At 40.2% G+C, this 14,088-nt stretch overlaps 1 protein-coding gene across 2 annotated transcripts; it reads right to left on the bottom strand.

Moving 5' to 3' along the window:
- Positions 1 to 200: 200 nt before the first annotated feature.
- Positions 201 to 13,875, bottom strand: mtf2 (metal response element binding transcription factor 2). 2 transcript variants are annotated; one of them, XM_054766773.1, is made up of 15 exons: positions 13,422 to 13,875; positions 12,751 to 12,937; positions 11,624 to 11,705; positions 8,948 to 9,058; positions 8,769 to 8,869; positions 8,562 to 8,680; positions 8,355 to 8,450; positions 7,782 to 7,850; positions 7,392 to 7,515; positions 6,896 to 6,963; positions 5,421 to 5,582; positions 5,119 to 5,230; positions 2,223 to 2,281; positions 1,971 to 2,072; positions 201 to 1,890 (listed from the first exon to the last, which is right to left on the bottom strand). In XM_054766773.1, the coding sequence occupies exons 1-15, from the start codon at positions 13,424 to 13,426 to the stop codon at positions 1,515 to 1,517; spliced, it is 1,773 nt and encodes a 590-aa protein (XP_054622748.1). In that variant the 5' UTR covers positions 13,427 to 13,875; the 3' UTR covers positions 201 to 1,514. The 2 variants fall into 2 exon arrangements, with proteins under 2 accessions (XP_054622748.1, XP_054622749.1); XM_054766774.1 differs by having other exon boundaries at positions 8,562 to 8,677; positions 13,422 to 13,874.
- Positions 13,876 to 14,088: the final 213 nt, after the last annotated feature.

Below are 14,088 nucleotides of genomic sequence, written 5' to 3'. Positions count from 1 at the left end.
TTTGTTTCTAAATACAATACCACTCGAGATAACTGTTTTGGACAGTAATAAATCAGACAGTGATGCTCCAGCTGTTTTTTCCCCAACCAAAAATGATTGGGGTAGTTGGCTAAAAAATATTACACACTGCAAAAAGGTTGAGAACCGCAGAGAAAGTAGATACTGAAAGAAAGCAACAAAGAACCACTACTTAGGTTGTATGACAAATGCCGCTTTATTTATTTTTTGCAGAAATAACACTTCGACGTGTATCACGATACATAAAGCGTATCATGACCAATCGTTGTTTTCAAACAGGTTAACCACTGTTCTTTGGCTGCAGCTGCCCATGTAAGCCAGACATCCACACAACATTTCAAATGAAAGAACACGGGTCCTAAAAGAGGCTGCTCATTGAACATCTCAAAACTGAACACCTGAGACCAAATCATCACAATAACTCAAACATTTCAACTGCAGGGTCCAATTGAGTGAACTCTGAACTAACAAAACACACAGGATTAACTCAAATAAGTAAACCTGTTGTTAACTGCAGAATGGAAATTAGAGTGTGTGACAGTCACAAAATGCAGCACTTTATTTTTTGATTAACTATAAAACATAAAAACTTAATAGGTCCTTAAAGATTTAAATCATATAATTTTATAGTCGCGCGTATTTAGTTATCAAAGCTCGGGAAAACAAGGTCGTTAACAAAAAAAAAATTTGATTTTCCACATTTTTATGTTAATTTTAAATCAATGATAAATGCTGCTCTAGTTCGAGCATTTAAGCTTATACTGTTATTGTGACATTTAAAAAGAAAAAGCAAGACATAAATGGAGGGAAAATGGAAATTGTAAAAATAAATGTAGTATATAATTTTTATATAAAATAATACAATTTTGCAGCAGCAGCTCCTAAGTGCCTCCTTAACAGCACACAAATGAGCACACTTTCCAAAACTGAACTTAAGAATACATATGCCAAATACAGTAAGATGTACTAACAGCTGGGAACAGAGGGTAGGGAGGTTATAACTCTGCAAATACTGTACAAACGATACCCACGTGGACACAAAGGTGCACGGTATAACCTCAGCGGCAAAACAGAACCTCCCTCACGTCCTCACCGATAATACACGCTACATTCTGTGAAAAAAAATGACTTTTATACTCAGCTGGTTTGCAATTGACAAGTGTATCACTGTACTTAAAATACATCACTGAAAGCCTACAGGTGCAGTGCACTGAACAATGTATGCATAACTGAGGGTTTGTTATTGCCAGTATTCAAAGCAACAACAAAATAGAAAAAGCGCAAAAAGATACCAATAGTTTAATGCCAGAGCCTCGTTTTTAATCAATAAATTTTAAAAGGAAGGACGAAAAATCAGTTTATATGTACTATTTTCACAGTGGACTGCACTGAACCAGTAGGCTTTGCAGAAAGCTTAATAACACTCCAGTCTAACTAAACAAAGTTACATATTAATTAATGCTCTGATTACATCCTGGGTGCACAGTAGGACACCTCTAGGAGGCAGTGACACCCTCCCACTCCACCAGGTACTGCACCTTGCCATCCAGGGTGACCCGTCGAGCCAGGACTTTGTACTTTTCCCCGCAAGCCAGCCTTCCTGCCGCTCCGAAGTAGGAGCTGATGGAGCTCTTGAGGTGGGACAGCTGACTGTTGGGGTCCATGCCGTGAACAATGTCTGTGGAGTGCAGCCCTGGGAGCGGGCTCAGCACGTCTGTGGCCGAAGGGTTTGGGTCTGCTGGGCTGGGAGGGAGCATCTCTGTGTTGGGGGGCTGCAAGGCCCGTCGTGGCCGCCCGCGTTTCCTTTTTAAGGGTGGAGGGGAAATAGGTATGGTGGAGGCTGTCGACCGGGTCTTGCTGGAGCTACAGAGGCTTAACGAGGGTTTGATAGGAAGCAGGAGGTTCTAATGTTATTTCTATTATTCTATAAAAAGAATGCATAGTTAGCATACCTGGACTGCCTTGAAAGGCTAGTTGAGGTAGTTTCTGTGGTGCTCAGGGCTCCGATAGACTCCACATCTGAGGTTTGAGATGACAGTAAAGATCTGTCACTCCTGTTATATGGGGTGAAAAGAGAAGATAAGCACAAAAACAAAAAGAAAAACAGCAAACATATGGGACATTCTGAAACAGGATAATTCATCGTTGTGCAGATGCTTTACGCAATAGATTTCAAAAGCTAGCATTACAGTCAATTATCTTACTTGATAGAAGTAAAGCGATCCAATGAGTGCGATTCTATTGGTGGGGGCTTTCTCAGCTCCTGTCAAATAAAAAAAATAAAAATAAAGTTGTCATTTCACGTTTTAACAGAGGCACTGACACCAGTACAATCTTAACACCCACACACTGTCCAACTATAACTGACCTAGAAGAACATAAATGGGTCAGTGTCCTGAAAGGGGTACCAGAGAGGGTGCCATGACGCTTCGATTACATTGACTTACAGCTATAACCAAATAAAAATATACTGCAAACACAAAGAACAAACGAAACAGGTTCGAATACTTTGTGTCTGTTGTGGATAAAACACGATATGATGTCAACTTCAGCCCGTTTGCGCATCGCCATTTTGTGACATGCAAAAGTGTGTCACAAAGACGATGTAAGAAATAATTCTAAACGTTGGCACTTCACTTCAGCTGCTGTGATTTCTAAAATAAAACACCTCATTGTGCTGCATCCAACACATGTACTTTGACCAAACTCCGACAAACGTGTACACTTCTCAACAAGAGGGGAGAAATATGACCTGAGAGAAAAATTAAACGTAACACTTACTGTGTATGCAAAAACAATGATTAAAAACCTTCAGCATACCAGTATGTGGAATCAAATCATGGAACGGACCGATTAAAGAACTCACAATACACTAAAATGAGCAATTTCAAGAAACAGTACAAGCAGTTGATGTTTACAAAGTATAAGGAAGATGAGTCCTGAACCACTGTGTACATACAGTGCTATCAATAACCACTCTTGCACTTAACTCCTCATTTCTTAGGACTTCTTGAAATATTACATTCTTTGTACTCACTCATCATCCAAATATGTTTCTATCAACTATGAACCTTTCCATCAGATATGATCTATTTATCATGACTGTTGTATCATTTATTTACAGTGATTATAATCCTTGACTCCCATTGTGCAACATTGCTATACTGCCTCATCATTTTCCTATGCATTTTGCAAAGAGTACATTTGGAATACAGGAAGTGAACACATGTATTGCAATTGATGTGAAACAGAGCGAGGGTGGGATTAAATAAGCTTTGCTTCTTACTACTCCTTTTTGGACATGTCGTGAATTGTACTATGCGACGTATTCCAATGTAACCTGTATTCATGTTCAAAATAAATGAAACCATTATCATTACATGTCGCAAATGTAATTAGTGTAGTACGCACACACTGTACCTACAATTTAATCATGGAAGACTACGTATATGCAAATGAGTTGACCTCTGCCTTGACACACAATGTGAACTTCAGAGTACCGATATTTGCGTGTTATTTTAAAAAAAAATTCTAAACTAAAAACTAAAGTGACACTGACTGAAAATCAGAAATATGGCGTAACATCCAGGATGCGTGTTCAGGATTTCTACTGATCTATTTTTTCCCTAATCAATACACTTTGGGGAAACATGTTTTTACATCATGCTTCCACAGAAGGTGAAGTGTTTTACTGCAGCGCAAACTAACAATGTTTTAAAGAACACAGTGTTGCATCTTGCACAGAGTTTGAAGCGGGGTTCATACACTAGCTCCGCATTACGCGCAAGATGGGTCACCATTTTGGAGCATGTTTGCGACAAATTAAAGTTAAGTTTAAAGCATTTCTAGCATTTTACTGTGTTTTCTTTGAATGATATATGTTCAGTATAGGAGTGTCCCAATTCTAATTTTTCACTTCAGGATCCGATACCAATATTGCAGTCTTTAATATCATCCGATACCAATATCAATCCAATATCAGCATGAATCATACATACTTTTGGTTATTTTGTAATGTGGAATGTTGAAAAAGCACATTTTATGACCGTTATAGACATCTGCTGATGTAGTCCTGTTTGTTTCTGTTGCTTTGTTGTTGATGCTCGTGTTCTCTCTCTCTCTCTCACTCTCTCTCTCTGTATTGTCCTGCCTCTTATCCCTGCACTCTCCCGTCTTCTTTTCTCTTCTTCTCTATCCCCTCCTGCTGCGGTCCGGCCGCTCCAAATTTGCATAACAATAAACAAATAAAATCTATGGAGAGGTGTATCTTACACTTTTCCCTGGCAGAGAAAATCTGTTTAGCATGTAAAGGCATTTAAATCAACAATACTATCTGCCCCAATGAATGGAAAAACACAAATCATACATACTTATTCATTTTGTAATGTGGCATTTTAGAGAAGGCTTGATCAAGTGATATTACTCAGAGAACAATAATAAGCAACAGTAGGTATGAGAACAACAGAACCCTTTACTTTTTTTAAGCATCTGTTTTATCTACAATGTAGTGGTGGCTACGCAAAATACAGCAAGGTTCAAGGTGCTCAATTAAGCATTTAAATCTGACATTACTCACCACCGACAGGGGTTGGTCATCTTTTCTGTAATAATAATGACTTGTCGTCCCATACTGTCTTCTAATGCGCAATGAGTTTACCACCACAGGAAACTTGTGCATGACAAGTGTTCCACTCAGCAGCAAAATGTTTTTCAAACTTTAATGAAATATACACTTGGCCGACATCACTTCTACTCTAAGCTTAACACGTTAGCACACGCTGTTGCTCTACCTGGCCGCTGCTGGATGGATGTGCTCGGGTGAAGTCTGGAATCGAATGCTAGTATTGGAGCATCAATATCGGCGATTTTACATGCAGGCTGATATCATCAGTTTTTTTGCTGATATCGGCCCGATAGCCAATATCAATATCGGATCAGGACACTCCTACAGTAAACATTGCTTTGTTCTTTAATGAGGGTGTTTGTGCTTTTCCTTGTTGTGTCACGCTTTTGGTACCTTTTTCAGGTGACTGGCTGAAATCCAAATGTATACAGTGCAAACAACCCACTACAACATACATACAAATGTACAGTACAAACCCGGGACAAGAGTTCACAGGAGCGTCTGCGCTTGGCCTGCCTCTCCAGAGACCGTGTGGCTTGCTTCCTCGACTTCTTTTTCGACTTCTTCTGCGCACCGTTGGTTAAAGAACTGCAGGAAACAACATTTCAAATATGACTTTTTGTTTCTTTTGACAGAATGAAGCCAGAAGCTGCAAAGGGTTCAATGCAAAACTAAGTTAAAGAACCATTTTTTCTTTAACTAGGAATCACCCAAACTACTCTTGTAGACATGAAAATATTGGTATTGCCAAGTCTTCAAAAAGCATTTTGCAGCTTACGTCAAAGCAGATGGGGCTTTGTTCGACTTGACGGTCATCCCTCGTGAGGAGCACTCCATCATTCTGCCGCCTGCTTGCTCAGCACTGGGGGGAGCAGGAGGGAATCGAAACCTTAGCCCAAACAAGTGCTTCTTCTTCTTTACCTCCTTCCCTGACATGAACCTGGCAGGGGCACAAAGGGAACAGATGAACTTTCAGGCCTTCATCAATATTGTAAATATAGTATATTCTTACACATAGTGCTGTGAAAAAGTGTTTGCCCCTTTTCCAATTTCTTATATTTTTTGCATGCTTGTCACACTTAAATGTTTCAGATCATACAAATTGAAATATTTAACAATGACAAGACAACTGAACACAAAATGCAGTTTTTTAATGAAACTTTGTTATTAAGGGAGAAAAAAATCCAAACCTACCTATCAAAATTACCCCAAGAGCACACTGACGACTCATCCAAGAGGTCACAAAAGACCCTACAACAACAACCGAAGAACTTCAGGCCTTACTTGCCTCAGTTAAGGTCAGTGTTCATGACTCCAACATTAAGAAAACACTGGGCAAAAATGGCCTGCATGGCAGAGTTCCAACACAAAAACCACTACTGAACAAAAAGAACATTAAGGCTTGTCTCAATTTTGCCAGAAAAGATCTTGATGATCCCCAAAACCTTTGGGAAAATACTTGAGGCAAAAATGTAACTTTTTGGAAGGTGTGTGTTCCATTACATCTGGCGTAAAAGTAACGCCGCATTTTAGAAAAAGAACATCATACTAACAGTAAAATATGGTGGTGGTAGTGTGATGGTCGGGGGGTGTTTTGCGGCTTCAGGATCTGGAAGACGTGCTGTGATAAATGGAACCATGAATTCTGCTGTCTACCAAAAAATCCTGAAAGAGAATGTCTGGCCACCTGTTTGTGACCTCAAGCTGAAACCAACTTGGGTTCTGCAGCAGGACAATGATCCAAAACACACCAGCAAGTCCACCTCTGAATGGCTGAAGAAAAACAAAATGAAGACTTTGGAGTGGCCTAGTCAAAGTCCTGACCTGAATCCTATTGAGATGCTGTGGCATGACCGTAAAAAGGCGCTTCATGCAGGAAAACCCTCCAATGTGGCTGAATTACAACAATTCTGCAAAGATGAGTGCGCCAACATTCCTCCACAGCGCTGTAAGGGACTCATTGCAACGCTTGATTGCAGTTGTTGCTGCTAAGGGTGGCCGAACTGGTTATTAGGTTTAGGGGCCAATCACTTTTTCACACAGGACCATGTAGGTTTGGATTTTTTTCTCCCTTAATAAAAAAAATGCATTTTGTGTTCAGTTGTGACTAATATTTTTATTTATTTGATGATCTGAAACATTTAAGTGCGACAAACATGCAATTAAAAAAAGGAAATCAGGAAGGGGGAAACACTTTCACACCACTGTAAATGTACATTGTATACATCTGATTTACACATTACAGAAACTTACTTGGTTTTGTTGCTGTTTAATGCCTCCACTACAAACGCATAACGCAATGATCTTGGGGTGCTAGAAAGCTGTTGACGGAACACAAAAGGCAGTCAAGATTTAAAAAGGCGTGATGAAATAAAGCTGGTTGTTTTCATGCATACACACAAATTCCAATTGCTAACATGACACCGGTGAGCGCCAATACAGGTGGTAGTCAGTTTACGACATTTTGTGGTTACCAAAGTGCTCCTACACATTAATTAAAAACTTAATTTTGGTCCGTAACCACAAGACACACTCAAGAACGGGTTACAGCATATGCTGGCGGAAGCATACACGCCACACATAGCACAAGGTTAAGGTATAATGTACTAACAATATATACTATATTAATAGAAAAGATAATATTTAAAAAAAAATCACATGTATTTCAGTGGTACAACTCTAATATTTTATTATACATTTCTAAAAATGTTCATTTCTTTTTGAGTCATCATACTGTATCTCCTATTACCTCCCCAAGCTGCAGCAGCTCCCAACTGCTGTTGATGTAGGCCATGAGGTCCATCTCACAGTCAAAGTACTTCTTCTTGTGGATCATAGTCAGGTTGTACAGGCTCAAGTGTGTGACGTCCTCCCTGCAATGCTTTATATTACTTTTTCGTGTGACTATAATACGAAATACAGAGATGAGCAAGTGAAATCTTTGATTTAAGTAAGTTTTTGTTTTGCTTTTTTACTTTATCAATAAAGCCAGATGGCTATAAGGTGCATGAATTGAAATGGTCTATTCTGTTCCACTACAGTCCTCTAGATGGCAATCATGTTCTGTGGAATCCCATTTTCCACATTGTGATGACTAATATTTTTGCAGATTTTTGATGATGCTGAAAAACCATCATACCATCTGAGAGGCAGTCGGCTGAGATACTCTGGTCCACCGTTGCAAACAGAACAAACAAAAACATAAAACCTGAAGATCAAGAAACACAAAACAGATTAGACTGTCTATTTTTTTAAAGATCATACAAAAATAATTGAAATGCTGTGTTTGACCAAATGCATCTTAATATATTGACCCATACTATTGTTTGTTTTATTCTCAATTTCGCAATTCTGGGTGCTGCTGGAAATTTTTGTGGAAGATCAGAATTTTCCATATTTTCCAAGAACATTTATTTTATTTTATAATGCAAATGTTACGGTTAGTATGTCATTTTTTTTTTTATGCAACCCAAACTACAAGCCTTATTGTTTCTAGGCTGCCTCGTTACTCCCAACAAAACATTTACTAGATTACACAAAAAACAACTAAATTATATCCACAATCTTGGAACATTTTTTTTTTTTTTACTATGGATACAAAGATCTACATCTAGAGTTGCAACATTGCAAGACTTCAGACACCATTGTGGTCTGCTGCAACTTAGTTATGTTGAAGACAGTTTTCAACCCGCTAAGAATCCTGGTTTATCACCTGTCTCCATAGAGCATTGGCATCTGCAAGCAATGGAGGCAGGCTTCATGGAACCACTGCTCACATCTACTGCACTGCAGCATCTTCAAGTACCAGCTGCATGGACACAAAGACAAAAAGATAATCTAGCTGGTCCTCTCGGGAGTTGTGATATAACAAATTATATAACTGCTCGTTATTGTGTTCTTGTTTTCTTGGGTCACTCACTTTCCTGGCCCTCCACAATAGCAGTAGCACTGTTGCATGTTGGTTGTGTGGTCTTCATCCCACACCAGTTCCTCCAGGGCATACGGGAATGAGAGCTCCATGTGTTGCTGCTCCTCCTGCTTAAATTAAAAAAAAATAAAAAATAAAAAAAACACAGCACATTATCTGTTTGGCTTCCACTTGAAAAATCCAAAACAAGAGCGCTACCTTTGGAAAAGCAGTGAGCACACATTCAGAGCAGAGCCATTTGTCGTCGGAGTCAACGACAGCAGCATCAATGATGGGGGAGTGGCACAGCTGATGATAGCCTACGTGACAATAAACATCATTTATACAGCCTTGTCATTTAAGAAGTCAGCAAACCATTTCATCAATGTCAGGTATACCTTGCCCACATTTGTCACAAATGACAATCTCATTGGGTTCCTCTGAAGTTTCATCCTGACAGATGGAGCAGACAATGTCATCGTCCTCATCGTCGTCCTCATCTTCATCTCCTAAAATGAACATGTGTGTCACAATGTAGAGAGCCATGTAATAATTAAACAGAACCAAATATTATGCAGTGTTTCTTCTGGTTTTCAGGCTGCTACTCTCGTCCAGACTTCCCTCTTCCAGTTCCGCCAGAGGACACCAAGGTGTTCCCAAGCCAGCTGTGAGACATAATCCCTCCTGCGTGTCCTGGGTCTGCCCTGGGGCCTGCTCCCGGCTGGGCATGCCCGGAACACCTCACCAGGTAGGCGTCTTGAAGGCATCTGGACTAGATGCCCGAGCCACCCCAACTGGCTCCTCTCAATGTGAGGGAGCAGCGGCTCTACTCAGAGTACCTCCTGGATAACTAAGCTCCTCACCCTCTCTCTTACTCTCTTAGGGTGAGTCCAGCCAGCCTACGGAGGAAACTCATTTCGGCCACGATCTCGTTCTTTCGGTCACAACCCAAAAGGGTGAGAACATAGATACTCTCTTCACCACGACGGCCCAGTACAGCGACCACATTACTGCGGACGCAGCACCAATCCGCTGGTTCTTGGGACAAAAAGCATCCAAAATATTAAAAAACCCTCGTTGATGGAGCGCAGGGAGAGTATATGCGAGTATATGCGTCAGCAGCCGCGTGGCCCCGCCTGTCTGTGTTGCTGATGCATGAAGTGAATCAGACCGAGCGGTCTACTTAGCTATGTGACTGCCCGGCACCCCCGCCTCCTGGCCCCGACGTTGTTTTTGAATACTTTCACCTCCATAAAGGGATAAACCTGACTGGATGAAAGCAGCGTGCTTTCAGTTCTGTAAAGATGAGAACAGTTCTGCAAGCTGCAACTATTAATTCTGCACTTCAAGTAAGAAACTTCACTAAAAATAAAATAATCATCACCCCATTCAAACGCTTTACTGTTGCACTTGCACCTTCACAAAGTGGGGTCAAGACGCCATTTACAGCACACAGATAGTTCTGTTCTTTCTAATGGGATATATTATTATTACACCAATTTGCTTTGTCACCTACAAAATAAAGCTTGTATACCGCCCAATACAACATACTGACCCTACATTAGATTGCTTTCGACAACTTTAATGTACATAACAGTGCCCCCAAATAACCTTCCAGTTTTTTGTATGCTTTTTCAATATTTTTATTTTTTATTTGAGAATTTCATTTGTTGGAGAATTACCTGCCAGTAGATTACAATTACATATTCATGCTTCATTTTAAAAATCATTCAATAACAGTAAGAAATAATAAAGGGAAAATTTCTGGAGAGAAAAAAAAGTTGCCCTCTTCATGCACAAAAACGTACCAAAACTGTAACCCAAACACCGAGGTAGGGAGCGTACCGTGGGTTACCTATACCGTCATACCCCTAGTAAACGCAGAAAGGAACAGGAAGTGGAGTAGGATTAAATAAGATCTGCTTCTTCCTACTCCTGTTCGGATATGTTGAATTGTGCAAGTGTAAACATGTAATGCGCATCATTCAGAGGCCTGTGATGCAATGATAAAACGATTATCGATGCATCTTTTTTTGCGATCAATAGTCAAAGCATATTTGTAATGATCCACAATTAAAATAAACAGGAAACAGATTAATTTACTACCATTATCTTTTAATAATTGGAAGGTTACATCTACCACATATTTCCCATTGCACAAAACCAGCAGGAGAAGTACAGTGAAACAGTAACAGCATGTATAAAATTTAGCTTCAGCATATTCTGAGTAACCAACATAAAAAAATCTGCCATTATTCACAAATAAATATTAGACTTCTGAATTCAAACTAAAATCCTCAGCATAGAATCTCTGACAAAATAATATTTTTGCTGTCAAAAACAGCTTTCATACCAAATATAGATTTCTGTACCAGCGGCTCTCATACAAGAAGTATGCTTGCAGACGTCGGTATATTATGAATAACCAAAAAAACTAGGCTGTCCTTATTCACAATCGCAATATCAGTGAAATAACGATGCGATGGGACATTGTATTTGGGTTCCAAAGTGCGCAACAAAGCACAAAAGCCCTTCTTCTCAACAATCCAATACAGCCACAAATCCTTCGCAATAAAAGTTGCGATTGACTTCGTGATTATTCGCTTCGCCTTTTCCGAGTTGGATGGAAAATGAGTTATCACCTGCTCGATGGTTCTCTGGTTGGCAGCAATTTCAGCTGGCTGTTTTTCCTCATGGTTCGGGTGGAAACATGCTATGTGGTTTCTCATATTTGTCGTGTTCCCAAAATATTTTAAGCTGGTATGACAAAGCTTGCATATTGTCTGGCTCATTTTTACCTTCAACTACATGGAAGCCAAAGTGCTCCCAGGCACTCGCTTTAAATTCAGCGGGAGCGGGTTTGAGTTTACGCTCAGCCATTCTGGCAGCGTCTTACACTTAGGTGCACCACCATAAACTGTCCGGGCGGCACTTTCGCTTTCCGTCTTTTTGGTCAGTTTTTTTGTTCCGTCAGCATAGATTATTGACATTTATGAATCGATTAATAATCGTCAATGTCCGTATGGCGATGCATCAAAGAATCAATTATTTCCCCCACCCCGACTACTGCCTACCTGTTTGAATGTCCTTCCACAGAACCCAAGATTTGGATCGATCCTCAAACACCACAAAGCATCGCTGCTTGTCCCGATCTATCTGTAAGAGCAAAGAAAAATATAGTTATACAGTAATCCCTCGTTTATCAGGCTTAATTGGTTCCAGATCCGACCGTGATGAGTGAATTTCCGCGAGGTAGGATTCCTTATTTATACATCAAATATTTCGTAGCTAACATAAAAAACCTGTTTATGACCTTCTAAATTTGAATTTTTAAACATTATTACATCTCTCTAGACATGAAGTAGCACACCTATAGTCACTCGTATGACCCAATATAGTAATAAGAAAATAAGCAATGTAAGACATAAATAAGAATCATGCTCATGTATGTTGCTAGAAATTGGTTCCCTCTGGGAGCGGAGTGGCGGGGTTCAGAGTTGAGTTTTACCTTGGTGTGGGTTATGGCCACAACAGTAGCCCGTGTATTTATTAGGGATTATTGTGCCTGTTGTGAGATAATTTGAACCTGCAATAAAAGCCTGTTGTTCCGGCGATCAAGTGTGGTGTGTGGCTCACTGAACATTACTGACACCTTGTGACCACACTACATATCCTCAACATCTTGAATGCCTTATATTTGTATTTTAGTTCATTTAGCCATTTCTATGCGTGAAAATACTTCATTTAGGCAAAAAAAGCATAAAATTTGCTGCAATACATATATTCTTTTTACTTATAAGCCGTATTCAACCATGAAACATTACGAGTTATTTATTTTTTTTAAACCGTGATAGAGTGAAGCTGCAAAATCTGAACCGCAAAGGGGCGAGGGAGGACCATTTCCACTATCAATTTATCTTCCACTATCTTGCACACTCATCAAATCCACCCAACTGTCAAATGGGGGGGGGAATTATTGCTTACCCCTGCCTCATAGTTGGCACAGGACTTTCAGATAGATACTTTATTGATCTCCAAGAGAAATTCACACAAAAACATAATACAATCTATATATCAGTCAAGAAAGTTGCAGTAATGCAGTGTTATGAAAATCTTATTTCCTAGATGCTTCATATGATATTCATTAACAGTACTAATTTAGTGGTAGTTTGTGCTTTCCTGTACTTCCTTGCACACTAACCTTTGTGATTGTCCCCAAGTATATCAAACCATCTGACCACCGGGCCAAGACGTCCTGCCCCTCCGTGAACCTGTCCTGTTCACCATACGCCACCCTCGCTTGGCTTGTTGGGGACAAAGGAATAGCCTGCTGCTCCGGGGGGTGAGCTCTCTGATGGACGGACAGGTGACCCAAAACCCCTGAGTCTCTGCAATGACAATGGATGGACTGGTAAAAGAAACATGTCGCATTTTTATAGTAGTTACATTAAGCATAATAGTTGCATAGGTACTAATAAATACAATAGTTGACAGCCAATTGAGACCAATGTAGCTCCATGCACTTCCTGTCACTAAAACGTCTTTCTTTTGACTCGAGCACACACACTTTAATGTAATGTAACATAAAACGTAAACTGGTGGATTCCCTATATTAGTTTATGTGAATAACCACTATGTTTCTATTTTAGGTGTCCTTTAAGGGCTGTCCCTTTGTTCGAACGTTTGAGTGGCTGTGGTCAACCCCACGCTTATGATGGCATCTAATCATGTGCAGTGGCATTAAAGTCTTAAATAATGTATTTTGTCAGAATTATCGCCAAAGTAAGCTTCATCTCCGGGCAAAGTCTTTAGCCAGGCCAGGTTGCAGACCAGCCGAACCCACACCCCCAACAGAGGAAAACATGACAATACCTCATTCGGGCACCTCCGTTTTTCTACAGCTCCCAAAAGTAACAAAGTAAATATATGCGCGCTGCTGTGGTATTCTCGCTCCGTTTGCCTTTAAAATTCACACCAAACTCAAGCCGCTACAACGTGTCGACGCTGTGCCCTTTTCAGAAAATAACAAACGGCTCATTTTCCCCGAGCACGTTCGCCATTTTGGTTTCCCGCTGATGGTCGGGGAGTGCATTGTGGGAAGCGCTTAAACGGCCGCTGCTGCTTCCTCATCCGTTTAATCGCCTTTCAAGTATCTTCGACTGCACACATCATGAAACATTGCATGTCAAGCCGTTTAGCCCGGTCAACGTGTGGCTAATTACAGCATCTTTCAGTCAACCACTGTTGTCTTACGTAACGTTTTCACACATTATCAACAGTACTCTTATTTCACAGGCACACTTGTAAGAGCGTGTGGATACTCCTGTTTTCAAAATTAGGTCCTGTTGAATTAGAATTGGTTTGCAGAATGTGCAGTACCGGAAGTGATACGGTATGGATCAACAATTTTATTCTGAAAAACGAAAAAAAAAGGGACTCGCACGAGCCGGAAGTGTGTCGTCGTTAACAAAATTACCTTTATTGTAACAAATTAGACCTTTATATCAGTACCCTGAAAAAAACAGCTGCCTTATGGACA

This window comes from Dunckerocampus dactyliophorus, chromosome 2 (assembly GCF_027744805.1).
Source record: "Dunckerocampus dactyliophorus isolate RoL2022-P2 chromosome 2, RoL_Ddac_1.1, whole genome shotgun sequence".
NCBI lineage: Eukaryota > Metazoa > Chordata > Actinopteri > Syngnathiformes > Syngnathidae > Dunckerocampus > Dunckerocampus dactyliophorus.
This window is presented reverse-complemented; position numbering and strand designations above follow the sequence as displayed.